The sequence below is a fragment of the Neomonachus schauinslandi genome, chromosome 4 (assembly GCF_002201575.2).
Source record: "Neomonachus schauinslandi chromosome 4, ASM220157v2, whole genome shotgun sequence".
Classification (NCBI taxonomy): Eukaryota; Metazoa; Chordata; class Mammalia; order Carnivora; family Phocidae; genus Neomonachus; species Neomonachus schauinslandi.
In genome coordinates, this window is record NC_058406.1 from 63,755,083 (window position 1) to 63,781,937 (window position 26,855).

At 41.7% G+C, this 26,855-nt stretch overlaps 1 protein-coding gene and 1 pseudogene across 1 annotated transcript in view; one reads left to right on the forward strand and one right to left on the reverse strand.

Moving 5' to 3' along the window:
- Nucleotides 1-776: 776 nt before the first annotated feature.
- The window catches only part of GIPC2 (GIPC PDZ domain containing family member 2), a 69,897-nt gene continuing 43,818 nt past the window's right edge, over nt 777-26,855 (forward strand). The window contains exon 1 of the mRNA XM_021678136.1: nt 777-1,016. Within this exon, the coding sequence (XP_021533811.1) occupies nt 777-1,016 (240 nt within the window). The remainder of the gene's footprint in view (nt 1,017-26,855) is intronic.
- Nucleotides 23,418-23,985, reverse strand: LOC110570164 (annotated as a pseudogene).

Genomic DNA, 26,855 nt, shown 5'->3' on the forward strand with positions numbered 1-26,855 from the left:
GATGGGAAGTGGGTGAAGTTATACAGTAGGATGGGAAATTGAGGGAGCTCACACATTGAACAGAATGGCTTCAATTTTCTCTGTAGAATAAGCGGCAGGGTCCTCTGCAGAGACCAAGAACGGCGCATGACTTGGGGAGAGCGCTGGACACTTGGGAGAGAAAACTGCCCAGGGCAGCGGGCAGTAAAAAAGGTTACTGAGAGGCGCTGAGGGCCGGCTGGAGCGTTTGACTATGAATTGAACATGGCACCAATCTCAAAACTTTCCCTTCCAAGTCCGCCGGGCAGGGTGTGAGGCGCCGAGAAGGCCGATGAAGGTTGACTTCTACTTAAATCCCTATCCCCAGTGGCCCAATCCTGTGCGAGAGCCTACCTCAGATTCGTGAAAAGCACCAGAAAGGCCACCATGTTTGTATTCTAAGACGTGTTGTTCTGTAGCTTCAGCATCTCAAGGCTTTTACGGAAATCGAACCCTTTTTTTTGTTTTGTTTTTGTTTTTAAAGGCGGGGAGATTATATGCAGGAATGGGCCCAACTCTTCCTCTCCCCAGATCTCCCCGGAGGGAGGGCAGGTGGCCGCTGCGGTCCAGGTGCCTCTTCTCGCGGCGGAGGAGGGGGCCTCTGACCCGGCGCCGCCAGGCGGAAGCACCTCTGCCATTGGCCCAGCGGCGGCTTTTACCTGACCGCAGCCCCGTGGCCCGAGCGCAAAGTCCGCGACATTCAGCCGGACAGGCGGCGGTCAGCAGCGCAGGTAGCCCGCCGCCCTCGGCCAGGCAAGATGCCCCTGAGGTTTCGGAGAAAGGTGAAAGCCAAGTCCAAGGAGGCCGCCCAGCTGGTGAAGGCCGAGCCGCTGGGCGCGGGCGGCGGCATTCTCCCGAATCCCCCGCCTCCCACACGCAAGGTGGTTTTCCACGCGCAGCTGGCCCACGGCAGCCCCACGGGCCGAGTGGAGGATTTCACCAGCATCCAGGAGCTCTACGCCAAGATCGCGGGAGTGTTTGAGATCTCAGCGTCTGAGGTAAGGGGTAGGAGCTCAGGCTCAGGCTGGCGCGCGCGGCCGCCCCCTCCTCCCGCGCGCCCCCCGCCTCTCCCACGTGCCGAGCCGGCTTAAATTGGCTCCGGCTGGCAGGGCGCCGCGGTGCCGAGCCCCAGGTCGCATGCGGCGCGGAGTCAGCCTACAGCGCCCCGGGCGAAGTGAGGAGGGGAAAGGTAAGTCCGGGACCCGAGAAAGTCGCGTTCCCCAGGCTCCTGGCTTCTGGGAAACCGGGGTCGACCTTTCTTCCTCATTTCTTCCTCATGCAAATGAGTATGCTTTAGTTGTCCCGGAGTTAGCCGTTCCGGGCTTAAGCGCCTCCCCAGAGTGGAGATATGACTGAGCACGTTAACACCCTCCACTTCATCTGGACTTTACTCTCCTTCCTCTGCTGGGGGGAGAGGGTCACGCGGAGCATCTCCCAGATTAAGGAAGGGTGAGAAAAGGGCCTGCCAGGTGATAGCAAACTGAGGTCCACTTAGCCCCTCAGATGTCTTGTCTAGCGCCAAACACCAGAGTCCCTTTGGTGGTATTCCCAAGAAGTTGATCATACCAAGGGTGCATAACGGAAGAGAATTATAGCTAACTCCATGGGATTAGTTAACAAAACTTTCAGAGGGAAAATCGACTCTCAATTTTTACACCCTATCCTTTAAAAGGGGCTGAACTTCGCATTAGGTAGATTGACTGCATGCGTGTTTGGAACTGAAGTTTGCTATGGGCGTGATGTAGAAAGCACTAGTTTATGTGGGTGTTTATGGGACTACTTTATTTATGCTTACCTGAGCGAACTGCAGATAGCCCAAGGAAATATTTTGTCCACATCTCAAAGAAAAGCATGAGATGTTGCCCTGGACTCCAGGGAGTGCAGAGAGCTAGCTGCCTTTGAATGGCACAGAACTGCACTTGGATTTCTGTTCTTTAATGTTGTTTATCAGGTCTGCTCAAATAAAATTGAGGTCGCGGCAAAATTCCAAGGGGAGATGAAAGAGAGCTTGAAGTGTAACCTTTTGTGCTTTCAGGGTTCCCAGGCACTGAGGGGCAAATCACAAACCCATTTTGTGAATTATTTATATTGACCTGGAGTAGTAACAGTGTTTCACGTTCGTATAGGACATTTCAATTCAAAAAGCACTTTCACGGGAATAATGTCATTTTTTCTAGGAGAAGCAGGTGGCATGTAGTTCATTGTGTAGCTAAGGACAGGATTTGGAGACCCCTAAGCCTGGATGTGAGTCCAGGTTCAACCACTTACTGGCTCTGTGGCCTTGAACAAGTTTAACTTCCCTCACTTTCAGCCATGACAGTTGAGAAAGGGGGTGCCTGGCTGGCTCAGGTTGTAGAGCCTGTGACTCTTGGTCTCTGGGTGGTGAGTTCGAGCCCCACATTGAGTGTGGAGATTACTTAAAAATATGAATCTTGAAAAACAAAAAACAACAAAAAACAATCCAGATGAGAACATCTACCTTGAAGGGTTGTAAAGACTGGAGTTCATATATAAACTTATCAGATTGCATGGTACATGGTCCACACTTAACAAATTGTAACTAGTATTACCAATACCTAGCAGTTAAGTGAGTTGCTGAGGCCTTGGCCAAGGTCACACAATTAGCAAGAAAAAAATCTGGGATGTTATTTAAACTTGGATCTTCTCGTTTCTAAGCTAAGTGAGCTTGTTAGCATACTTAACTGATAACTTTAAATGTCTCTTCTATAACCAGGGACTCCAGATTCAGTTGCTTTGCATTAATAGCCTTCCTCATTATTCTGAGCTCAAGGTGCTTGACTTTATTTAATCCGGTTAATTCTGGAAGAAAAATATTGATATCACTGCTTCAGAGAGGAAGCAGGCTTTGAGGTTCACAAACTTTTGCAAAATTATACATAGTAGCAGAGCCTGGGTTTATACCCAGGTGTGTTTGTTTTTTTGTTTTCTGACTCCAAATTCCATGAACTTCTATTCTGTATTGCTTCCCAAGTTTTCCCGGGTGTCTGTGATAGCTTGGAAACCATTGTCAGTGTTTTCAGTTTCCAATGCACTGAAATAGATAAAATTCTGAGATAGTGTAATCCTTCTATATCAAAGTTCATGTATTTTTATAACTCCAAATATATATATATATTAGTATACTTACGCATATAACCAACATTAACGCGAGTTTTCCGTTTGGATTAGGAATAGTTAAGTATGGGGATCCTGGGTGGCTCAGATGATTAAGCATCTACCTTTGGCTCAGGTCATGATCCCAGGGTCCTGGTATCAAGCCCCACATTGGGCTCCTGGCTCAGTGGGGAGCCTGCTTCTCCCTCTCCCTCTGCCTCTCTCTGTATCACTGTGTCTCAAATGAATAAATAAAATCTTTAAAACAAAAATAGTTAAGTATATCCAGGATAAAGCATTGGTCATCATAGTATAGTATGTCCTAAGTATCTCAATTAATTTTGAAACAAGTAATTTATTAAAACCACTCTGGTGAGATCCCATTTCTCGTCTCCTTTCCCCAGCAAGGGTAATTGTGGTATAAACTTCTGAGTTGTCAGTGGGAACAAAACAAATCCCCCCTCTTAATAGATTCAGTAGATTGTTAGCTCAGAATTCCTGCCTTTTTTCTAGAGCAGTGGCTATAGGGTTATAAATAGCTCTGTATGGAGTTGAACCTTCTTTACTAAGGGTGAGGGGGGGAAGGGAAGGGCTTGGCCTGACCTGATTTCAGGTGTGGCAGATTTAGTGGGAGTTCATAATGTGCCCATGGCTGTGCTAGGCATGTAAGTCAGTCTACAGTGTGGTCGTTCCATCCTCCCCACAGCACTGAGGTAGGGGTTCTTTTCATTTTATAAAGCTAAGTGAGGCTCTAAGAAGTTAAGCAGCTTGCCCAGAGTCACTGAGCTGGTATGGAGCAGGGTCAGGATTTGAATGCAGGTTTCCTGGTTCCAAAGTCCATTACATATCGGCTATGAGGTTTTAGGTAACTGCATTCAAATTTCAAATACAAACCCAGGAAACCTGTTTTTAAGATTTTATTTATTTACACAGAGAGAGCGAGAGCAGAGCACGGGGAGTGGGAGAGGGAGAAGCAGGCTTCCTGCCGAGCAGGGAGCTGATGTGGGGCTCGATCCTGGGACCCTGAGTCACCCAGACGCCCCCAGGAAAACTACTTTTTTAAAACAAAGGGTCTTTTCAATTAAAGCCTCAGACCCCACCACAAAAATACTGCCTCAAAAAAATGCTGTTGTGAAACTAATTTGAATTTCACCTATTTCAAGGTCCCTGAAGGAGGAAACTATGAATCTAAGCTATGAATCACTTGCAGCCTGTGATCATTACCTTGAAACAGATGGCCAATTATGCAGATATTTTTTTGAGCTGATATTTTTTTCTAAACAACTAAATGAACAGTTCAGTAAAAAGAAAGTAAATCTTGCCTAAAAGAGCAGTTAACTTTTGTAAATGCAGGGACACTTTTACAAAAAGTTTAGTACCATCTTTTAAAATATTCAGGTTATACAGAGGAATTGATCATTAAACTCTTGAGCTTCAGTGGTAACATTTGTTGAAGGGGCATTTTGAATATATGACCGCTGTGATTGTTTGGCAGTAGTTTGTGCCATGACATGTTTTCTTAGTTATCTTTTATGTGGAAAGACCGTAGAAAATGGTAATTCAAACAAGCTTTTAAGGAAATCAGTTTTGTAGTTAGATACCTCACATGTCCAGGAAATGAAAGCTCAGTGTCTTTAAAGATTTAATTATTGGGATGCCTGGGCAGCTCAGTTGGTTAAGTGTCTGCCTTGGGCTCAGGTCATGATCCCAGGGTCCTGGGATCGAGTTCTGCATTGGGCTCCCTGCTCAGCGGGGAGCCTGCTTCTCCCTCTGCCACTCCCCTTGCTTGTGCGTGCTTGCTCTCTGACGAATAAAATCTAAAAAAAAAAAAAAAAAAAAAAAAATTTCCTTTGACTTGGTTGTATTCGTTCATATATATATAATACTAAATAGTTCATTGAATGGGTCAAGCAAATGTAGGCTCTTCTTTCTCAATACATAAAGCAGTCCAATAAAGCAGTATTCTTGGGAAGATGAGATTTTAATTTGAGAACTGTGATTTTAATTTCAAGCTTTATATACAACAGTTTATAAATAACAATTATGCTGTGATTTTTCTCAACAAATCTTCCCTTTTCACCTGCCCCTGTCTCCTGTTGTTACCCCATTTCTCTTTTCTAGCAAAACTCAAAAGTTGCTGTCTCCAGTGAGACATATCCTGTATCTTCTCTCTCTGATCAAAACTCTGATGGCTCCCCATCCCACTTACAGCAAAAGCCAAAATCTTACAATGGGCTATAGGCAGGCCCTTTTACCTCTCTAATATCCTTATTCCTTCTGCTCCAGCCAGTCTGGCCTCCTAGCTATTCCTTGAACTCTTGAGCCTTAGGGCTGTTGCTTTACCAGAGCCTTTTCCTGCAGAATGCTGTTCCTTCTTTAAATCTGCTCAAATATCACCTCCTCAGTGAGGCTGGTACTGATCATCCCATTTAAAATTCCCCTCCTCACTTAATTTTCCTCCATAGCATACTCACATCCTATGTATATTTGTCTTTTTCCTCTCCCATGTAGTAGAATATAAGCTCCACAAAGGCAAGGATTTTGTCTATTTTGCTTACTGATATAGCCCCAGAGGGCCTAGAACCATACCTAAAATGTGATTGGAGCTCAAGTATTCATTGAATAAAAGAATCTTCACACAGTAGTTAAAATCCTGTAGCTTCAATATGCAGCTTTAGTACCAGTTACAGTAATATCTTATGTAGACGTTAACTTTTCCTGCTGTGGTGTGAAGAAAGACTTAGCTTTTGATGGAGGTAGGAATGAGGAGCATCGCTCCTACCTTGAAGTGGGTGGGGAGTAAGAGGGTAAAATATGGACACGAAAAGGGTATGGAAAGTATGGAAACTGATTTGTGTGCAATTCTTCTCGAAAAATTCCAGGAATTATGAAGTTGGGGGCTCTGTTTACAAGCAGAATTGTTTCCTAGCTGAACTAGTGTGTGGGGAGCTGCCTCGTAAAGCTTCCCAGAAACTGCTTCCTTTTCAAGTTGCTGGCATCAGTGCTGAGCTCTTGTGAAAGTCCGTATTCCGTATTTATGTGGCACTTCTGGAGAACATGAACTGCACTGCAGACTTTATCATTTCCCAGCAATGCAGATAACTGGCAAGTGGAACCGTGTCTTTCTGCTTCACAATGGGAAATCCAGGAAGACTAGAGCAAAATGAGGTGCACCGACTTGCATACGGTCCCTCCTAGGAACAACAAAAACACACCAAATGAAGGAATTTAGGAATCCAGTGTGAATTTTAGCATTGAGCTATGAGGACTGTGAAGCAAGCCCAACGGAACTGAATAGAAAGCGTTTAAGAGTGAGAAGAGCAGCCCCTGCCATCTGGGAGCTGGCTTGACACTCACTGGTAGGAGTTGGCTTCTCCTTTTGGGCATAAATGGTCTCACAGAACCTCAAAATCCGGTAAGAGCATTCTGTGACTGATGGGGCAAGTCAAAAGTAAGACTACCTGGGGGCGTGTGGCTGGCGCAATTGGAAGAGCCTGTGACTCTTGATCTTGAGGTTGTAAGTTCAAGCCCCATGTTGTGTGTGAAGATTACTTTAAAAGAAAATCTTGGGTGCCTGGCTGGCTCAGTTGGAAGAGCATGTGACTCTTGATCTCAGGGTTGTGAATTCGAGCCTCACATTGGGTGTAGAGATTACTTAAATAAAACTTGAAAATCTTAAAAAAACAAAACAAAAAAACAAAAACATCACTCTGTAATCCTGTCCGGACAGAAACTAAAACATGAACGTTTTTCACACCACAAAAATGACCAGGTGTCCCCCTTGCTGCCCAGACGAGATGACTGATACAAATGACTGCTGTTCCTTCAGTAATCATAGCTTTAGCTTTGATAATTTCTCCCACCTTAGAGATAGGTTTACTAAGATAGCCCTAGAATTGCCTCACTTCCTGATGGCACCCTATCCAGAGCAAACCCATGTTTCCTTGCACGTGCTCCCAAATCCTTCCTAGCATCCTCCTACTAAGACCCCTCCATGGTTCCCCTCGGCATGCTGTCTCCCTTGATGCAAGGAACAATAAACTAGAGGTGAGAAATACTGCTGGTCCTTGGCTGGAGGGCATTGACAGTTGTTACTGTTAGATTATTACTATACTGACTCTAAAGAGGCACCCAGAATACGATTTTTCTGATCTTGCCCATCTTTTTAAATATTTTGATGGTCTGATCATGCCTATTAGAAACCTTCAGGGCTTTCAGTTACTCCCTGTCTTATTCCTTGCTGGCTGCTATAACAGTATCCCTGTCTGGGTAGCTTTTCAACAACATAAATTTATTGCTCACAGTTCTAGGGGCTGGTGCATGACTGCCTTCTGGTGAGGCCCCCTTCCTGGTTCATTGTTGGCACCTTCTTGCTGTATCCCCACAGGGTGGGGAGGTGCTGTAATCTCTCTGGAACCTCTGATAAGGCACTAATCCCATTCACAAGGTCTACCCTCAAGGCTTAAGCAACTTCCAAAGGCCCTACCTAATGCCACCCCCTGTGGGGATTCAACATTTGAATTTTGGAGGGGGAACACAAATATTCAGACAACAGTACTTACAAATAACCCCCACCAGCTAAACAATGTCTCTTATTCCTCCCTCTTGAGTCCTGTCCTTTGCCTGCTACTCTAATCTCCTCTCCTAACCATCCCCTCTATATTACGGAATATTTAACTGTTCATTTCTCTGTGCCTTTTCTACGGTTCTCATTTTTTTTTAATTTTTATTTTTTAAGTAGGCTCCACACCCAGTGTGGAGCCCAGCACAGGGCTTGAACTCATGACCCTGAGATCAAGACTTGAGATCGAGTTGGATGTTTAACTGGCTGAGCCACCTAGGTGCCCCATGCTGGTCTCATTTCTGATAACTCTTATTTACCTCTCCAGTCTCAACTGTCCCCTCCTCCAAGAAGCCTTCCTTGTGAATCCATCAGTCTAGATTAGGTATAATATCCACTATTGCATGATTTTAACCTAGCATTAGCACACTGAATTGAATTTAGTTATTCCTCTCTCCCAGGACGGTTGGGGGGGGGAGGGAGGGCTTGGACTTTTTTTTTTTTTTTTTTTTTTTTAATTTTTTTTCTTAGAGTAGCTAGATGGTTTAGCTGCTCCGTGAAAGTCTGATAAATAAAACTAAATGGTGGCTACAGTAGGAACTGAAGATGTAGATTGTGAGACTATAAATGTCTTTGAAGCTGTATAGATTTGAGTTCTTTTCATTGCTTACAGAATAAAATGTTTTTCAGCAGAGGAATGCTCCCTGACGTCTGTTTTATAAAGTAGAAATACAATTTATCAAGGGGTGCCTGGGTGGCTCAATCGTTAGGTGTCTGCCTTCGGCTCAGGTCATGATCCCAGGATCCTGGGATCGAGCCCCACATCGGGCTCCCTGCTTGGCGGGAAGCCTGCTTCTCCTTCTCCCACTCCCCCTGCTTGTGTTCCCTCTCTGGCTGTCTCTCTCTCTCTGTGTCAAATAAATCTTAAAAAAAAAAAAATACAATTTACCATTCATTTGCTATGTTTGTCTTGTGTTTTGTAAGTTGAATAGGATATTTTCTGGAATTGTACAGTACCATCTGATAAGTTCTAAATATATTACAATCATTATATATGCTTACTATCCCTCGAGGGCATCAGCTTTTTTTTAAAGCTTCATTTTTAGATGAAAAACTCAAAACAAAAACCAATAATTTATTTTGAGAAGCGCTAGAATCTAAGCAGCTGCCTTGTAGACCTCATTGCTATCAGGAACATAAGAAATGAATAAAACTGTTTTTTTTTGTTTTGTTGCTGGAAATCACCTGAAGTTAGCATGTGAACAATCCTAGAGTAAAGTCTGAACCCCTGGGCAGAGGCCAACCACTCTCCTAGCCTGCTACGTCAGAGGCTGATGGCTGGTCTCTTTGCCTTCCCTCACTCCCTCCCACCACTCCCATCCTGAGAGGACATGAAAGGCTCTTGCAAATTTCTAGAGATGGAACACTCATATTACCTTAGGCAATTTGTATGTATGTATGTGTTTGTATCAGGATGTATAGGGAGGTAAAGAAGCTCAGGACAGCTTCTGCAGCTGGGTAGTCACGTTCCATGGAGAACTGTAGAATCATTCATGCTGTCCAGGTGAAAGCAGTAGCTTTAGACTTTGGAGAACCAAGAGCAAGTCTGTTTATCCTTCACGTTGCGTTTCAGCCTCTCTTTCTCTCCTTCCCCCTCCCCCACCCGAACTTCTCTTCTTGACTGATTAATGCCTCTCATCCTTTTGATTTTGCTCCTTTAAGGTTCTATTGTCTCATCTCTGTGTCTTTGTTTTGTTACCGCTCTATTTTCTGTGCCCCAGTGTGTCTCAAATTCAGCCTCCCTGAGAGTGAGTCTCTGTGTTGACAAGTCTGGGTACAGAACAGGTGGGACAGGACCTGTGAGCCTGTGGATCAGGGGCTCATCTCTGGTCTAGCCTGTGGGGCATGTGGAACAAAGGCAGGTGAGTGGTAGTTAAGAAGTCATGTTGGAGAGGATTGTGGGCATGACAGGTGTTCTGAAGACCACTTTAATTAGGGGAATGGTAGATATCTTCCATGGCCTGTCCAGACTGAAACTATTTTCAGTTCCCTATGACTTTTTTTTAGCACATTTTTTAAAGTAAGCTTTACACCCAGCATGGGGCTTGAATTCACAACCTCAAGATCAAGAGTTGCATGCTCTACCAACTGAGCCAGTCAGGCACCTCCCACCCCCCCAACACCGCTACCCTCCTTGATATTTATGCATTGTTCTCCCCAGTACCTGGGAATGTTTCTCCTTCTCCTTCCCTATTAACTGTGTTAAAAGATGAACTGAGGTTTGTTAAAAATCCTAAGGGTTTATTTGAGCAAAATCGATTGGAATTGAACCGTGCCAAACCAGAAGTGATTAGAAGTGTTCCACAGATAGGAACTAGGGGCAAGGTTTTTATAGAGGAGATGTGGAAACTAAAGCAAAGAAAATTTTTGTTTGCATTATTTAGGAAAGCCTTGTTCACTGCCATTGGTTATCTCTAGGTTTTGTATTCTTAACCCTGAGGCATTTACAGGTTTATATTTTCGTTTGCTTACATGGACTGCTGAGATATTAGAACCACCTCAGTCTAAGAGCCTCTTTAACTAACTTTTACTTACACTCAGGAGTCACTAGCCAGAGCTTCCCTCACCTCCCCCATCTGCACCCCCAGCTCAAGGTTTCTTGCCTCTCCTCTGAGCTTCCACAACTCTTACAGACGGAATGATAACTGTTGACTTACTGTCCTTTCCATAAGATTGAGAGCTGCTCTAGGCAGGTACTAGCAGTTAGTGTGAAGTAATTTTTTTTTCATTTTTTAACTTTTTATTATGGAAAACTTAAATACATGCAAAAGAAAATAGTGTGATACCTCCCAGGTGCCCAGCTTCAACAATTATCAGCACTTGCCAATATTTTTTTAATCCTCATTTAAAAAAGTATTAAATATAGAACAACTAGATAAAAGCACATAAAACAAATGTACAACTTAATGGATAAGTTGAATATCCTTGTAACCACAAGTCAGAAGGTAGTCCTTGCCAGCCAACTCAGAACCTTCCAAACGCCCCTCCTCCTACCCAAATCCCTAATAGTCCCCCACAAGTAACCACTATCCTGATTTACAGTAATCCCTTAAAATTTTATCGCCTAATGTGTTTTCCTAAACACCATAATCTAATTTTGGCTGCTTTTAATTGTCTTTTGAGTCTTTTTTAATGTATGGGTTCCTTCCATTCTGTTTTTTCCCTTCCAATGTATTTGTTGAAGCCAGATAATTTATTTTGTGTAGTTTTTCAGTTTGTATTTTGCTGCTTGCATCCCTGAAGTGTAGCTTATCCCCTGTCATTGTATTTCTTGTAATTGATAGTTGTACCTTAAGACTTAAGCAGATGAGGTTTGATTCCTAGTCCCCCCCCCCCCCCCCCCCACCCGTGAGACATCAAAAGTATAGTTAAAATTTTTACTGGTTGGGGCGCTTGGGTGGCTCAGTCGTGCGTCTGCCTTCGGCTCAGGTCATGATCCCAGGGTCCTGGGATCGAGCCCCGCATCGGGCTCCCTGCTCAGCGGGAAGCCTGCTTCTCCCTCTCCCACTACCCCTGCTGTGTTCCCTCTCTCACTGTGTCTCTCTCTGTCAAATAAATAAATTCTTTTTTTTTTTTTTTTTTTTTTTTAAAAATATTTTATTTATTTGCGAGAGACACAATGAGAGACAGAGAGCATGAGAGGGGGAGGGTCAGAGGGAGAAGCAGACTCCCCGCCGAGCAGGGAGCCCGACGCGGGACTCGATCCCGGGACTCCAGGATCGTGACCTGAGCCGAAGGCAGTCGCTTAACGGACTGAGCCACCCAGGCGCCCATAAATAAATTCTTTAAAAAAAAAAAAAATAACATTTTTACTGGTTGAACTAATGAAATCCACAGGGAAAATAGGTAAATTTTTACCTTTTAGGATGGCTTCAGTGTTCCTCCTGGAATAGAATCTAGCCCATTTTGGAAAGCCTCTTCTGTGTTGTCTGTGCAGTGAAGCAATGATGACTTTCTACAACTTTTGAATATATGGCTAGAACTATTTGGGGACCCTTTATCCCAGATAAATCTTGCTAGCCATACACTTGGCAGAGCCAGATGGACTCCTTCCTACATTGGAATGCTAGCAAGAATTTTAATTCTTCAAAAGAAACCTCTGGGGAGATATTTCTTCCTGCTTATGTGTATAGAGAACCAAATACTTAGGGAAAAGGTTGATGCCTTTAACAAGAGGTGTTTATCGTATAAAAAATGCATATTTTCATCATTTGTACATGTTATGAATTTATAGCAAGACGAGTATAATAGTTTTAAAATAGAAGATACACGTATTAGGCCTACTGAATCTCATTAGAAGACTTTGATTATGACTTTGCCAGTCACTGCTCCAAATCTTGAGATACATCAGTGAGCAGAAGCACATGTAGAGGAACAGATTCAATTCTTTTTTTTTTTTTTTTTAACTATTATTTTATTAAGTAAACACTACCCTCCAGCATGGGGCTTGAACTCATGACCCCCGAGATCGAGTCACTTGCTCTACCGACTGAGCCAGCTAGGCACCCCTCAACTTTCTTTTTTTTTTTTTTAATGGCTAAAATCCAGGATGATCCTGTAGATCATATCCATCTGTAAAAGTTCTTAAGTTGTAGTGTTAACTTTATGTGGCCTTAAAGGGATACACAGTAACAAGGTTGAGGAAATGATAATTCTGTTTCCATTCTTGAACCAATTCACATATCCACATACTGCATTAATATAGTAGTAGTTTCTGTTATTGGCATTAACACCATGTCCTTGGTGATCCAGGTCCAGAATCTTAATTTAACTTCTTGCAACTTCTCACATTTGATACTAGCGGTTTGTTCTGGGTGTGGCTAGGTATTAGGTGCTGGTCATGATTCCTGTTACTCTTTCTCCTGTTTTCTTTATACTTCCCCCTTCCTATCTTTATGTGGAGGTGAGTTGGGAAAGGGAAACCTATCTTGAGAACTAAGGGAATTTTTGTTGAATATCTGCCCTTACCCTTTAACCAATGCCATCCTGTTAGAAATGGCAGTTCCTACCCAAATCCCTAGAGATGACTACAAATGGCAACTGGAGCTCAGAGCAAAAGTAAATTATTCAAGTCACACAGTCTAAAGGGATGTCTTTTTTTTTTTTTTTTTTTTAAAGATTTTATTTATTTGACAGAGACAGCGAGAGAGGGAACACAAGCAGGGGGAGAGGGAGAAGCAGGTTTCCCGCTGATCAGGGAGCCTGATGTGGGGCTCAATCCCAGGACCCTGGGATCATGACCTGAGCCGAAGGCAGACCCCTAAGGACCGAGCTACCCAGGTACCCAGAGGGATGTCTTTTTTTTTTTTTTTTTTTAAAGATTTTATTTATTTATTTGACAGAGAGAGAGCTAGCGAGAGCAGTAACACAAGCAGGGGGAATGGGAGAGGGAGAAGCAGGCTTCTTGCCGAGCAGGGAGCCCAATGTGGGGCTCGATCCCAGGACCCTGGGATCATGACCTGAGCCGAAGGCAGACGCTTAACGACTGAGCCACCCAGGCGCCCAGAGAGGGATGTCTTTGATCTTAGGTTTGTCTGGACCCAAAGCCCATACCTTTTCCTTTTACACAAGTGGTTCCTACCTTATTGGGCTCAAAGTAACACCATGTTTTATTTCCCTGAAATAAAAATTTACCTACCTATATATGTAATTGAAAAAAAATATTCCTTAACTCTAATATTCATTTTTAGGGAGAGCATGCACATGTGCATGCAGGGGGTGGGGAGGGGCAGAGGGAGAGAGAATCTCCAGTAGATGCCCCACCAAGTGTGGAGCCCCATGCAGGGCTTGATCTCATGACCTGAGTGAGCCAAAATCGAGTGTCAGATGCTTAACTGACTGAGCCACCCAGGTACCCCTTAACTCTAATATTAGAAACAAATATGGATTTCAACATGGGGAGAAGTATCTTAGAAGACCTAATGAAGCAGTTAGGTGCTTGTACTTATTTGTAGTGAATAAGTTTGGATTTAAAGAATAAGATAATATTCAACTGAATGTTGTTGACTTTCTTTACATAATGTATAAAGAAATAAGGGATAAATAATATTTGTAGATGTTCGTAGAATTACTGTAATGTAGCAATAGGAGCAGATACTTGAATTTTCAGTGTAAAATATAACGTGAATAGCATTGTCATGAATGACTTGATTTTCTGAAATGATAAATAGTTCTTGGTAAAGTTCTGCACAAACAGGTAAGTCTTTTCCTTGATTTACATGGTAATTACAGTCCAGGAAATTGATAACCAAAAATACTTTGTAGCAGAGCTAGGGTTTAGGCTTAAATCTTTTTGTTTTCCTCTTCCCAATGTGAATATCTGGGAGGACATTTGAAAATCATATGGAATGCCAAACAGCTCTTAACTGAGCTGGGCTTCTGTGTTAGAGTTCATACAGTATCCCTACATCAGTGGTGTCACACAATCATTGTAACAACCCAAAAAGCCTCCACAAAATTTCAAATTGTTTCATTAGGGCCAATATCACCCCTGCCCGCCAGCAACATTGCTTTATAACCAGTTGCTTGAGATTGAGTACTTTACCTATGCTGTGAAGTTAGGTGGTAAGAGGAAAAAAAAAGGGAAAGCAAGAAGGGAAAAACCAGTGGAAAGACTAGTTGGTTTTGTACAGTTTTAGGATTAATTTTATAGGATTGTAATTATGCAGAGTGGAGAGTGGTTTGTTAAGTTTGATATTTTAGGCTTTTATAATATCTCAAAGCAACACATGTTGCTGTGGCTATTTGACAGGTTCACAGGGTCCTATGACAGATGGGGAGTCAAGGTGGCATGATAGAAAAGCTTTCAGGTCCGTACAATGGGGGTGGGTTTCAGGGTAGAGTGCCATGCCCTGGGTTTGACTCCTGGAAATGCCACCTTCTAGCCTAAATTTTCTCACTGGCAAAATGTATAATACCTGCCTTATGGGATTTGTTGTAAGAATTGGATTAAATAGCATGTTAGGTATCTAGAACAATGATTCAATAAATATTTAAGATTTTATTTATTTATTTGACAGAGAGAGACCCAGCGAAAGAGGGAACACAAGCAGAGGGAGTGAGAGAGGGAGAAGCAGGCTTTCCCGCGGAGCAGGGAGCCCGATGTGGGGCTCGATCCCAGGACCCTGGGATCATGACCTGAGCCGAAGGCAGACGCTTAACAGCTGAGCCACTGAGGTGCCCCAATATGCTTTCCTTTTCTTTAAACAAGGTGAATTTTTTTTTTTTTTACAACTTTTTGGATACTTTTTGTAATTTTTTAATTTTTCTCATCTAAATTTGTACATTTTTCATTCTCCTACCCTTGGCCAAATCCCTCCAAATAAGGAAAACACATATAAAAGTGTATCCCTATACGTGATCCTCAAATTAAGTTATCTCAGTGTGGAATTCTGTGTTATAGTAACTAATCTGGACCTTTCTGAGGAGGGCTTCTGCAATAAAGTTTAGTATAAACCTAATAAATGATTTAAATCAACAAAATTGAAGATCTCAGTTAAACTTGAGAGATAATAAAACATACCAATTTATTTAGAATTGCTTTGTGTTGCACTTGTCAATGTTTATTTCTCATGTGCCAAAACTAACTCTTTAATAATATCCATATTTCTTTGTGTCCTATTTCTAGGCATAGAGAATACCTGCGGCAGAATTTGTCTCAGCATATAATTGTATTTTTACCTCTTCTCTCACTGGACATGTAGAGCTCATTTTCAACTCTCTGCACACTCAAGTCTCCTAGGATCTTAATTGTGCTGAAGTCCTAGACACTGATATTTGCTTCCAAGAAGCTTCTAGGGAAGATTACTTAGATGTTAAAGGATAGAGGAAGAACTCTACCCTTGCTTTTCTTCAACATCCAAGCTTACCTTTTTCCTTTTATCCCATGCTGTCTTTAGTCATTCCATTCTGAAATGGGAATATGCTTATTTGATCAGCTTAATAGACGATCTATTATAAATAGGTGGCCATATAATTTATAGTCCAAATCCAGACACTTTAGAGAGTTATGGGGATGATATTAAGAATTACTCTGATGGGGTGGTGGGGGGAGCCTGGCTGGCTTAGTTGGTATAGCATGAGATTCTTGATCATAGAGTCTTGAGATCAAGCCCCACACTGGGCATGCAGGCTACTTAAAAAAAATTACTCTGTGACAACAGTGGTAAATTGGGACCTGGAGTCTGCCTAATTGTAACCAAATTGCCTACTAAAAAAGGAGAAAGAAGAGAAGGGTAAGTTTCATACATTTGCCAATTAAATACCAACAATATACAAACCAGTTTCCTGGGCAGTAAGGAAGTTTTTGAATTATAGGCATTTGGGGAGGGGGTGGGGAGAGGATAGTGTGGTTATAAAAATAGAAGCAGAGAGTGAGGGTGCAGTGTCAGCACCAAGCCTGGAGCCAGGAAATGCTGGTACTCCTCGTCCTGGCTCTGGCTGGGTGACACATTCCTGGGAGTCGAGGATAGAACCCCGGGGTAGCCTGACTGCTTCTTCAGGAAGCCTCCTGACACTGCTGGGTTCTCCTCCCCTCTTTAACTGCTCTGCCTGCTCCCGTCCCAGGAGTTTTATAGGCAGGAATGGCAGTAATGTTGGCAAGCAGAGACGGGAAGAAGCTGCTTAGAGCAGGGGAGCAGGAACTAGTAATAAACTACTCCAGCCAGGGTTGTGCCTATGTGTCTGAGTCTGTGACATCATTCTGTTCTTGGCAGCTCCTTTCCACCTTTTCCCAGTCTCTGTTCCCGGGGCTCTCTATCCCCGGGGTGGGAGATGGTTCAGGATTAAGCAACCTGCACCTAGAAGAATCCTCACGCACACCCAGCCACCCACGCACACGCACGCATGCACTCTCACACATATACTCCCTCTAAATTCAGGACTGCCCTTGTGTCACACCCGCCCTACGCATAGAAGTGTTTTGTTTTCTTTTCTTCATTGTTTCTCAAACTTGCTAATGAACGATTTAAGTGTCTAAGGTGGTTGATGAGTTTGCCTTCCCCCCAATCCTTTGTCCCCTCTCATCTAGGGAACCCTGTAGTATACTTTCTTCTGTCACCTTTCACCCGATCACCTTGTACATTTTCCTGTCTTTCCATGTGTCCTAGTTTAGAATAAAAATCCGTTTCAGTCTTTCTCTCAAGATGTTTATAGCTTCTCAAATGGCCCACTTTTTTCTTAAAGTGCTCATCTCTTTCAGAATTTGTTCTAGGAAATAGTAAGGAATAGACCACCTTCCCCTGTCCTTCCCACTTGATACCTCCCTGGCTCACCATGCTTGCTTTCCAGTTTTCCATGATTTATTTGGGTGGTTTGTTTTTTAGTATTTTTTTTTTTTTTTTTAAGTAAGCTGCACCCGACATAGGGCTCAAACTCACAACCCCGAGACTAAGAGTTGCATGCTCTACCGACTGAACCAGCCAGGCATCCCCATTTGGGTGGTTTGTAAATACCACATGTTGTAGCTCTTTCATTGTAAGGATTGTTAAGTCTGCCGCCTGGGTTAATATGGACACACTGCTACATGAGCATTCTGCTAAACACATCTTAAAATTTTGATTAGGGTCCCTTTTGAGATATAATGGCCATCTTTTATAAATTGTATATTTGGTAAACTGGAAAGCTTAATCATAAATCTCTTTATTAATCTATAATATTTCACAAGCCACCCTACTACATTTTTCTTAGATGTAAAATGTCTCCTTGTTACAGTCTCTCTCTGTCTTTTTACATCTTTTCCATTTTAAGTGTCAAATAAGAGGAGGCGTTTAAGAAAAGTAGGTTTAGAAAGCTGGAAAATTGGAGACAGCACCTGACCAGGGGAATAGCAGTGATTTATGAGGTCTTTAAAATTGGCATGTAACCTTGCAGCATTATTAGACTAGGATAAAGTTCTGACTGGAAGAATATTATGGAAAAGGATGACATATATAGCCATACACATTGGATTTATCTTACTCGGTTTAGTATTTCTGTAATGTCCACAAAGGCAAGACTAAAACCTCTCCCTATCCTTTAAACTTAAGTTTCAAGAATTGCTTTGAGATTTTTGACTCTCTTGGACACATAGTTGCTTTGGTTAGCTTTCATTAGCAAAAGAAAATGTTCTTTTGGTTACTGTGGGAAGTCATTTGGTAGATTAACAAATATAAATCTGCTTTTTCCAGATAAAATTATTTGTCCTATTTTGCTTACTAAAAAAGTGGTTGTACTGAAGAAGGAAGAGTACAAAGGATGATTCACCTTTTATTTAAGACTTGCCACCGCTGACCCAGGGCAGCTAATTTAGAAGTGAATCATTTATAGAAAGTTCTACACAGTTCGAGGCAGGGCTTTGTACAATATCCTCATGAAGGTCTAAATAGAGCATACAGTATCAGGTTTCTAAATATCTGTCCTGTTGCCAGTTTTATCTTTTGCAAACGGTGAAACTTGTTTCTAGTTGACTATAGCCATTGACAAGGTGAAGGTAGGGGCAGTATGTATATAAAATCAGGTATATTTTAAAAACAAATCTTAGAAATTTAGCAAGCAAGGAGCCCGATGTGGGACTCGATTCTAGGACCCTGAGATCATGACCTGAGCCGAAGGCAGACGCTTAACCATCTGAGCCACCTAGGCGCCCCTAGGCTTGGGATTTTAAATGACTGTTTATAGTACAAAGAAACAAATGCAACTAGTCAGTTTCAAAATTATTTAATTGGAAGAAATCATTTTAAACTTAAGTCAATGTGTTAGTATTTTGATATTTACTGATCATCTGTTTTTTTTAAGTCCAATTACAAATGGCTCCTTTTTACAATCTATTTTAACTCCTTTTAGGAAGTGGGTGTTTTATTAGATAAACAGTATTATTTGGCTCTATATAGAACACAAAATGTATAGTTTCTGCCCTTGTTTTAAATTCAAAGCTGAGTTTATGTTTACATCACAGTTACAGTATCGTGGGTTAGAAAAAGCCCAGAAGTTTGAATTCTTGTTTTGTCCTTCATTAGCTATGTGACCTTAGATAAATCACTTAATGGGTCTGAGCTGGTTTTCTCCTCTGCACAGGGTGTAGTGATACCCTCATGACCTGACTCACAAGGATTAGTTGAGCTAATGCCTTGGAAAGTGATCAGTAACTTAGGTGTCTCTCTGTGGAAATAATATGTCAAGAGTGGTAACATTGCAGGGAAAAGAACTCGGACATCCAGGGTTGGAATATCATTTGCACCAAATACTACTGATATGACCCTCTAAGCCTTTATTTTTTTTTAGATATAATTGGCATATAATAATATTAGTTTTAGGTATACAATATAATGATTCAGTATTTGTATATATGACAAGATGATTACCACAATATCCAGTTAATATCCATCAACACAATAGTTATAATTTCTTGTGATGAGAACTTTTAAGATCTCTCAGCAACTTTCAAATATACAATACAGCATTAGCTATAGTTGCTATACTGTATATCACATCCTGAGGACTTGTTTATTTTATAACTGGAAGTTTGTAACTTTTGACCACCTTCACCTGTTTTGCCTACCCTGTTAACCGACCCCCCCCCCCCCCCCCCCCCCCCGGCAACCCCCCATCTTTTTTTTTTCTTTGAGGTTTTTTTTTTTTTTTTTTTTTAGATTCTACATATAAGTGAGGTCATACAGTATTTGTCTGTCTTGGTCAGATTTATTTCACTTAGTATAATGCCCCCAGCATCCATCCATATTGTTGCAAACAGTGCCATTTCTAAGCCTTTATTTTTTAGTCTGTTAAAAAAAAAAGGGGGGGGTGGGGGTGGTAATATAATACCTCTCACCTACAATTACCATAGAGAATAAAGGAAGTAATTTGTGAAAGTACCTGGTGCACATAATGTTTCTTGGACCTTGAATTTTGATTTTATTTTTCCATTCTTTCAGATCTATCTCCTTAGTTCCTTCACTTTCCCAGTACTTTACTGTAAGTGGGAGCCAGTATCCAATCTGTGTACAGCTAAGAGGGATAAGCAGATGCCCCAGTTTATGACTATAATTGAAGAATTGAGTTTTAGAAGTTATTTGATACATACACCACATATTTTGGGGGAACCATGTAGCCTAAGACACTCAGAGCTTTTTGAAAGTTTTAAGTTTTTAGTAGACTCCACACATGCCTAACTTGGGGCTTGAACTCACAACCCTGAGATCAAGAGTCGCATGCTGTACTGACTGAGTTAGCTAGGTACCCTGGAAGTAATGAGTAACAATTTTGTCACTGGCTTGGTTAGAGCTACTCCCTTCTGTTCAAGCATTCAGGGTAAGTTGGTAACCCTCTCCCCTCCCCTCCATAATTATTTTGTTCTTAGTTTCTGAGCTTAATTCCTGCTATTTTAAGGGCAATTAACTAGATGGAGGTAAAATAATCTTTTTGTTTTTCTCTTACTGAGGAAAAAGTCTTTGAGACTTAGATAATGAGAACAGCCCAGATAAAACCAGGGTCATTAATACAGGAAACAATCCAAGTGGTGGTCTTATGTATAAAGATAAAGTATTAACTCCTGATGAAAGTATGGTTTAGTTGGGGTGCCTGGCTGGCTCAGTCCGTAGAGCATGTGACCCTTGATCTCAGGGTCATGAGTTTGAGCCCCATGTTGGGTGTAGAGATTCCTTAGGGAAACTTTTTTTTTTTTAAAGTATGGTTTAGTTAATTATTAGGTTTGTCATTATGTATTTTCTGTAATAACATCGACATTTCTATAATGCTTATTTTGTTTTTTTATTTTTTAATTTTTTTTAAGATTTTATTTATTTATTTGACAGAGAGACAGCAAGAGAGGGAACACAAGCAGGGGCAGAGGGAGAGGGAGAAGCAGGCCTCCGGCCAAGCAGGGAGCCCGATGCGGGGCTCTAACCCAGGACCCTGGGATCATGACCCGAGCTGAAGGCAGATGCTTAACGACTGAGCCACCCAGGTGCCCCGAATAATGCTTATTTTAGAAAGCATGTAAAAAGTAGCAAGATTCTTGGGCTAGATTGAGATGTAGGAAAGTAGTTGTATTAAAATATCAATACTGCTACTTTAGATAACCTTCAAGAGGTTACAGTTCCAGTTACTTACATTTAAAATCACACCCACAAATAATGTAATGCCAGCTACACAAGCCCATAATTTCTTCCAGAGGTCTTTGGAACATGTGGAATCTTTGGCCAGCTCAGTTCCTGTTTAAGGAAGGCATTAAACAAAAGAAAGTTGGAAATGGGCTTCCTGGATTAAAAAAAAAAAAAAAAGGCATTTAATGTGTTTTTAGAGAGATCTGTAACCTGTTTATGGGTCAGAATATCTTTTGAAACACCAATGACAGATGATCTATTTAACCTTATTCAAAAAGCACATTGTAAAGTATATAATGGAGAAAAAGCAATATTAATTTATATGAATGACTATATAGTTCAGACTTATGACCCTAGCCATATTGAGTTTTAAGGGTGAATAATCATAACCGCTTGATAAGAACTGGAAGACAACAATTCAAGTATTATGCATGGTAAGAACACTGTCCATGAGTTATTCAACAAAGTTGAAGGATAATGTAATTTATGAGAGAAAATGAAATCCATCCTGGTGATGACATTAAAAAGGAGCAAAATCTGATCTCTTCAGGAAAACTCATGTAGTTTAAGCAGCTTTCAAGCATAGGTGTAAATATTACTGTTCAAGAAGCACTTATATTCCAGGAATAATAATAACCTTAAAAAGAGCTTTTTAGTTTAAAAAGTACTTACATATAGTCTCTTACTGAGTTTTTGTTTTTTTTTTTAATAACAACTGCATGATGTAGACCAAGCTTTAATAATGCCATGATGTACATGAGGACTATGGAGGTCAAATGACTTGACTGAACTCACTGAGAGTACAGAATTGGGACTAGATTCAAGTCTCTTACATCTTTTTTTAAGTTTATTAAAAAAAATCTCTACACCCAATGTGGGGCTCAGACTCATGACCCTGAGATCAAGAGTTGCATGTTCTTCTGACTGAGCCAGCCAGGCACCCCAAGTCTCTTACCTCTTAATCCATTGATCCCTTTTTTTTTAAAGCAACACCCACGCACACACACACACCCACACCCACCCACTCCCCCTCCCCCCTCCGGTGGGGAGGGCAGAGGGAGAGAGAATCTTAAGCAGGTTCCACACCCAGCATGGAGCCCCATTTCACAACCCTGAGATCATGATCTGAGCCAAAATAGAGTCAGACACTTTACCAACTGAGTCACTCAGGTGTGATCTTCCCCTCCTTTTTAATTTTTTTTGATTCTATTGGAAGGGGGAGTCACTTTTCTGTGCCTGAAATTTTTGATAGGGAGAATAGGATGTGAAATTACGATAGGGTGCATGTAGTACCTCAATGTACTAAACACAATTCACCATCTACCTTACTGAGTTTAAGGATAAAATGAGATAGTAGGTAGAAAGAACTTTGAAGAATTATACAAAGTATAATGATTCAGGAATTCAGTTGAAAACAAAATCTAATCTAGAGTGGGTTGGTGAAATTATTGGCTTGTGTAACTATTCTGAGAGAACTGTGTATCAGGATGTTGATCTTGGGGTCATGAGTTTGAGCCCCACATTGGGTGTAGAGATTACTTCAAAATCTTTAAAAAAAAAAAAAAAAAGTTAGCTGAGGATGATGATGATAGAAAATGTAGTAGACTTTATTGGATGGGGAAGATTTTGAGATAGACTGGATTTATTTATTTTTTTTTTAAAAGATTTTATTTGACAGAGACACAGTGAGAGAGGGAACACAGCAGGGGGAACGGGAGAGGGAGAAGCAGGCTTCCTGCGGAGCAAGGAGCCCGATGTGGGGCTCGATCCCAGGACTTTGGGATCATGACCTGAGCCGAAGGCAGACGCTTAACGACTGAGCCACCCAGGCGCCCCGACATAGACTGGATTTAGAAGTTGGGTTTTAGCTATGGCATTTTTGGCCCAGGAAATGCCATGTGCAGGTATATGGAGATGGGGAAAATGCAAAGTATAAAATTGATAAAGACAGGATATTCTAGAACTGAGCTGCCCCATGTGGTAGCTAGTAGCAAAATACAGATACTGGAGGGCACCTGGGTGGCTCAGTTGTTAGGCGTCTGCCTTTGGCTCAGGTCATTAGCCCAGGGTCCTGGGATCGAGTCCCACGTTGGGCTCCCTACTTGGTGGAAAGCCTGCTTCTCCCTCTCCCGCTCCCCCTGCTTGTGTTCCTGCTGTGCTATCTGTCAAATAAAATCTTTAAAAAATATATATATAGATACTGGACACTTTGGCTAGTTCAAATTGAGTAAGATATTAAAAATTTAAAATGTAAAATATCTCAATTTTATATTATATATTTGAAACGATGTATTAGATATAGATTATATAATTTGAATAAACATCTATTTTTACTTTTGTTAATGCAACTATTAGAAAATTTAAAATTATGTGGCTTGTTCCATATCTGTTGGGCAGTGCTGCTTTAGAAAATGGGATAGTCATGAGTTTTCCATTTATCTTTTATTTTTTTTAAACCCAATGTATTTAATTATCACAAGGGCTCAAACTTAAGGGCTTAATTCAAAAAACAGAAACCGAACAAAAATGACACCATAGCTTAAGCTACAGAGTCCTAGACAGGAATGAAAAAAAGGACAGACCATCTAAAGAAAAAATAAAAAGGCAACACAAGGAGAGAGCCTAGACAGTCCAGGATCTTGGCTGGAGACCTGATTTGAGTAGGTTTCTTGTAGATACTTCTTAGAGGCTGTGGGGTTTTTTCCAGAGCTTGGCAGCATGTGTGTTCAAAGGGCTATCAATGTTGGGTTCTCCTAGCAGGTTCTGGATGGACAGCAGGATGGTCCTGCCATCATACAGGATAGACCACTTGCCCTTCAGGATGCCCAGGCAGATGTTCCCCTGGGTGTCCATGCTGGGGTGGTAGCAGGGTGTGAGGAACTTCACCGTGTGGGTGCATTGTAAGGGTAGCCCCTGACGAACTCCAGGGAGAGAGTGTACCTCAGGTCTTCATATACTGAGCCAGGTGCACCATTTGAAAAGGTGGTCTGATTCAGGGAAGGCAGAAATTCCTGTGTCACAGACATCATGAAGGTCATCAGCTCCTGCTGTAGCCTCTTGCCCATGGGGCCCTGCGCAGTGCCCCCGGTGGACTCGACTCCTTTGTGGGTGGCGGCGGCTGGTGGCAGTTGGGTGCCACTTCTGGGAGGCCATCTGCTGTCTGGTCAGGGAGACGAACTTGGAGAGCACAACTGCAACCAGAATATTCCATTTATCTTATAAAAACGGACAATGGTAGTAAAGCACTAAATATGGATACCTCAGAAGACATTAAGGGTTTCATTTTACAGTAAAAAACACCAGAAAGGTTTTATCTAACGGATGACTCACCTTATGATACCTTGCCATGAGTTTACTTTCTTTCAATTTAGTTTAGTTTGTTCATGAGAAGGTATAGAAAATGTTAAATACTGTGTCTTACTGTCTTTTATCTAGTATACTTACGGTGGAAGCAAGTATTTCTTTTTTTTTTTTTTTTTTGTATTTAATTAAGATTTTTATTTATTTATTTGAGAGAGAGAATGAGAGACAGAGAGCACGAGAGGGAAGAGGGTCAGAGGGAGAAGCAGACCCCCCGCTGAGCAGGGAGCCTGATGTGGGACTCGATCCCGGGACTCCAGGATCATGACCTGAGCCGAAGGCAGTCGCTTAACCAACTGAGCCACCCAGGCGCCCGGAAGCAAGTATTTCTTAAAGGAACATGGATATGACCTGAACAGTGCATCATCTTTTTTTCTGTCCTAACAGTAAACACTTATTAGCTGTGTTAATTGGATAAAGTCGTAATTTTCTCATCTTCAAAAAGAGGATAATAAAACCTAGTATACATGTATATTGTATCAAATGAGGTAAGTGAACATATATTGTCATTGCCCCTCAGATACAAACTGAGTGGGGTGCTTGTTAGCCATTGTAGGAGAAAGAGAACAAGATCTCCTCTCAGGGTGAGGATGACAAAATATATGTGTTAAACCAATAGGACTTCAAGGCAAGGTGACTCAGATAGTTGAATGAGGTACTGGATTTAAATGATGTGAGTGAAGTGGAAAGATTGATTCCACCTGGGCTGTCACATTTGAGCATAGTCTCAATAGACAAGAGCATAGGGGTGGAATGGGTTGGGCAGGCATTTTAGATTTTGGATTGAGGGAAATGTATGAATGAAGATAGGAAAGCTCAAGATATGTATTTGAGGTTCCTTTTGGTTTAAAATATTCATGGCTTTTTGATCTCTTCCAGTTGACTCATGTTGCCTTACTATACCTCAGTGCAGTGTATGAGCCGGGGATTTCCTTGTTGTATAGGGACTGTCCATCTTTGCATACATAGTGGGCAGCCCAGAACCTGGCAAAAAGCAGCTATTCAATAGATAATTGGTGGGTGGTTGAATGAGCAAGAATTTTGCAGCATTCAGAAAGCACTGTATCACTTCCTTATTTTTCAGCGAGGATGTGTTTGAATTTCTAGCCCTTTATCACATATTTAACAGATATATTTGTTGATGGTTGTGCGTTGAGATCCCAGGAGCATTATGTTTTTATTCTCCCATGGAGATCTGACCTGAAGTCAGGGAGTTTTAATTACTTGCTGTTGCAGAGGGCTTGCACTCTACCTCTCAGTGACCATTACATTCCTGCAGGTTTTCAACACAGCTTGTGGAGCTCCATTCTGTGAAGGATGTAGCTGGCTCCACTCCTTCCAGAAAAAAAAATGATACCTTGCCTGCAAACTTTTGGCTGTCTGGAATGGAACATTATTCTGCAGGGGAGGAAGCACAATGAAAAAGGGTCATACCTACAGGAAATCTAATATTTGCTTTGCGGTGAAATGTGAAAAATTGAAAGAAAGGAAGCAGCATAGTAACTAGAAGTCCACTTTGTATGGGATTTCCTTTTTGGGGCTTTTCTCCTGCCCTGTTACATCATCATCATCATCATCATCATTATTTTTAAGATTTTATTTATTTGACAGAGAGGGGGATGGGAGAGGGAGAAGCAGACTCCCTGCTGAGCAGGGAGCCCATGGGGCTCTATCCCAGGACCCTGGGATCATGACCTGAGCCGAAGGCAGAGGTTTAATGTACTGAGCCACCCAGGCGTCCCTCATCATTATGTTTTAATGTTTTATTTCCTAACTGGTAAGTTGCTTTTATATTAATGGTGTTTGGGATCCACTGTGAACACATTAACAGATTCACTGTTTAAAACAACACAAAACAAAACTGTTTCCTCTACTTCCCATCATTTTTTGAGAAAGGAAATCAGAAAAGCAGTTTACTATGCATATTCCCTTGCCCCTCTACCCACACTATTAATGATTTTTGCAAGTGGACTAATTATACTATTGATTTCGCAGTTAGAATAAGGAATAGGAGCCATTCTTTTTTTTTTTTTTTTTTAAGATTTTATTTATTTATTTGAGAGAGAGAGAATGAGAAACAGCATGAGAGGGAGGAGGGTCAGAGGGAGAAGCAGACTCCCTGCCGAGCAGGAAGCCCGATGTGGGACTCGATCCCGGGACTCCAAGATCATGACCTGAGCCGAAGGCAGTCGCTTAACCAACTGAGCCACCCAGGCGCCCGGAATAGGAGCCATTCTTAAAGGACTTTCTTTCCCCCTGTGAATTATACGATTTTTACACTAGCATATTTGCAAAAACTTACTAATCATAAAGCCAAATATATTATGTCCTGCCCAGGAACACAGAGGGTTAAATCAAATATCCACCAGTTAGCACAGCTCACCACAGATGAAAAAGGGAAAGGGTGAGGACAGCAGTTTTTCTTTGTAAGCCTTTATTCTTTGGTACCCGGTTGCCTCTTGTCCTCATCACTAGCTCCTTTCATACACTTCTGAGATTTGATCAGAGTTTTGCTGACCACGCTGGACTTTTTAGCTGTGTAACAGAGCTCTTCCAATTCAGACACATTCTGATATGGCTTAAAGAGCCATTTAATAAGTAGTAGTTGTACCATTTCCGAACTTTATGAGGCTTATGGATGTGTTAAGGCTTAAGTTCCAGTG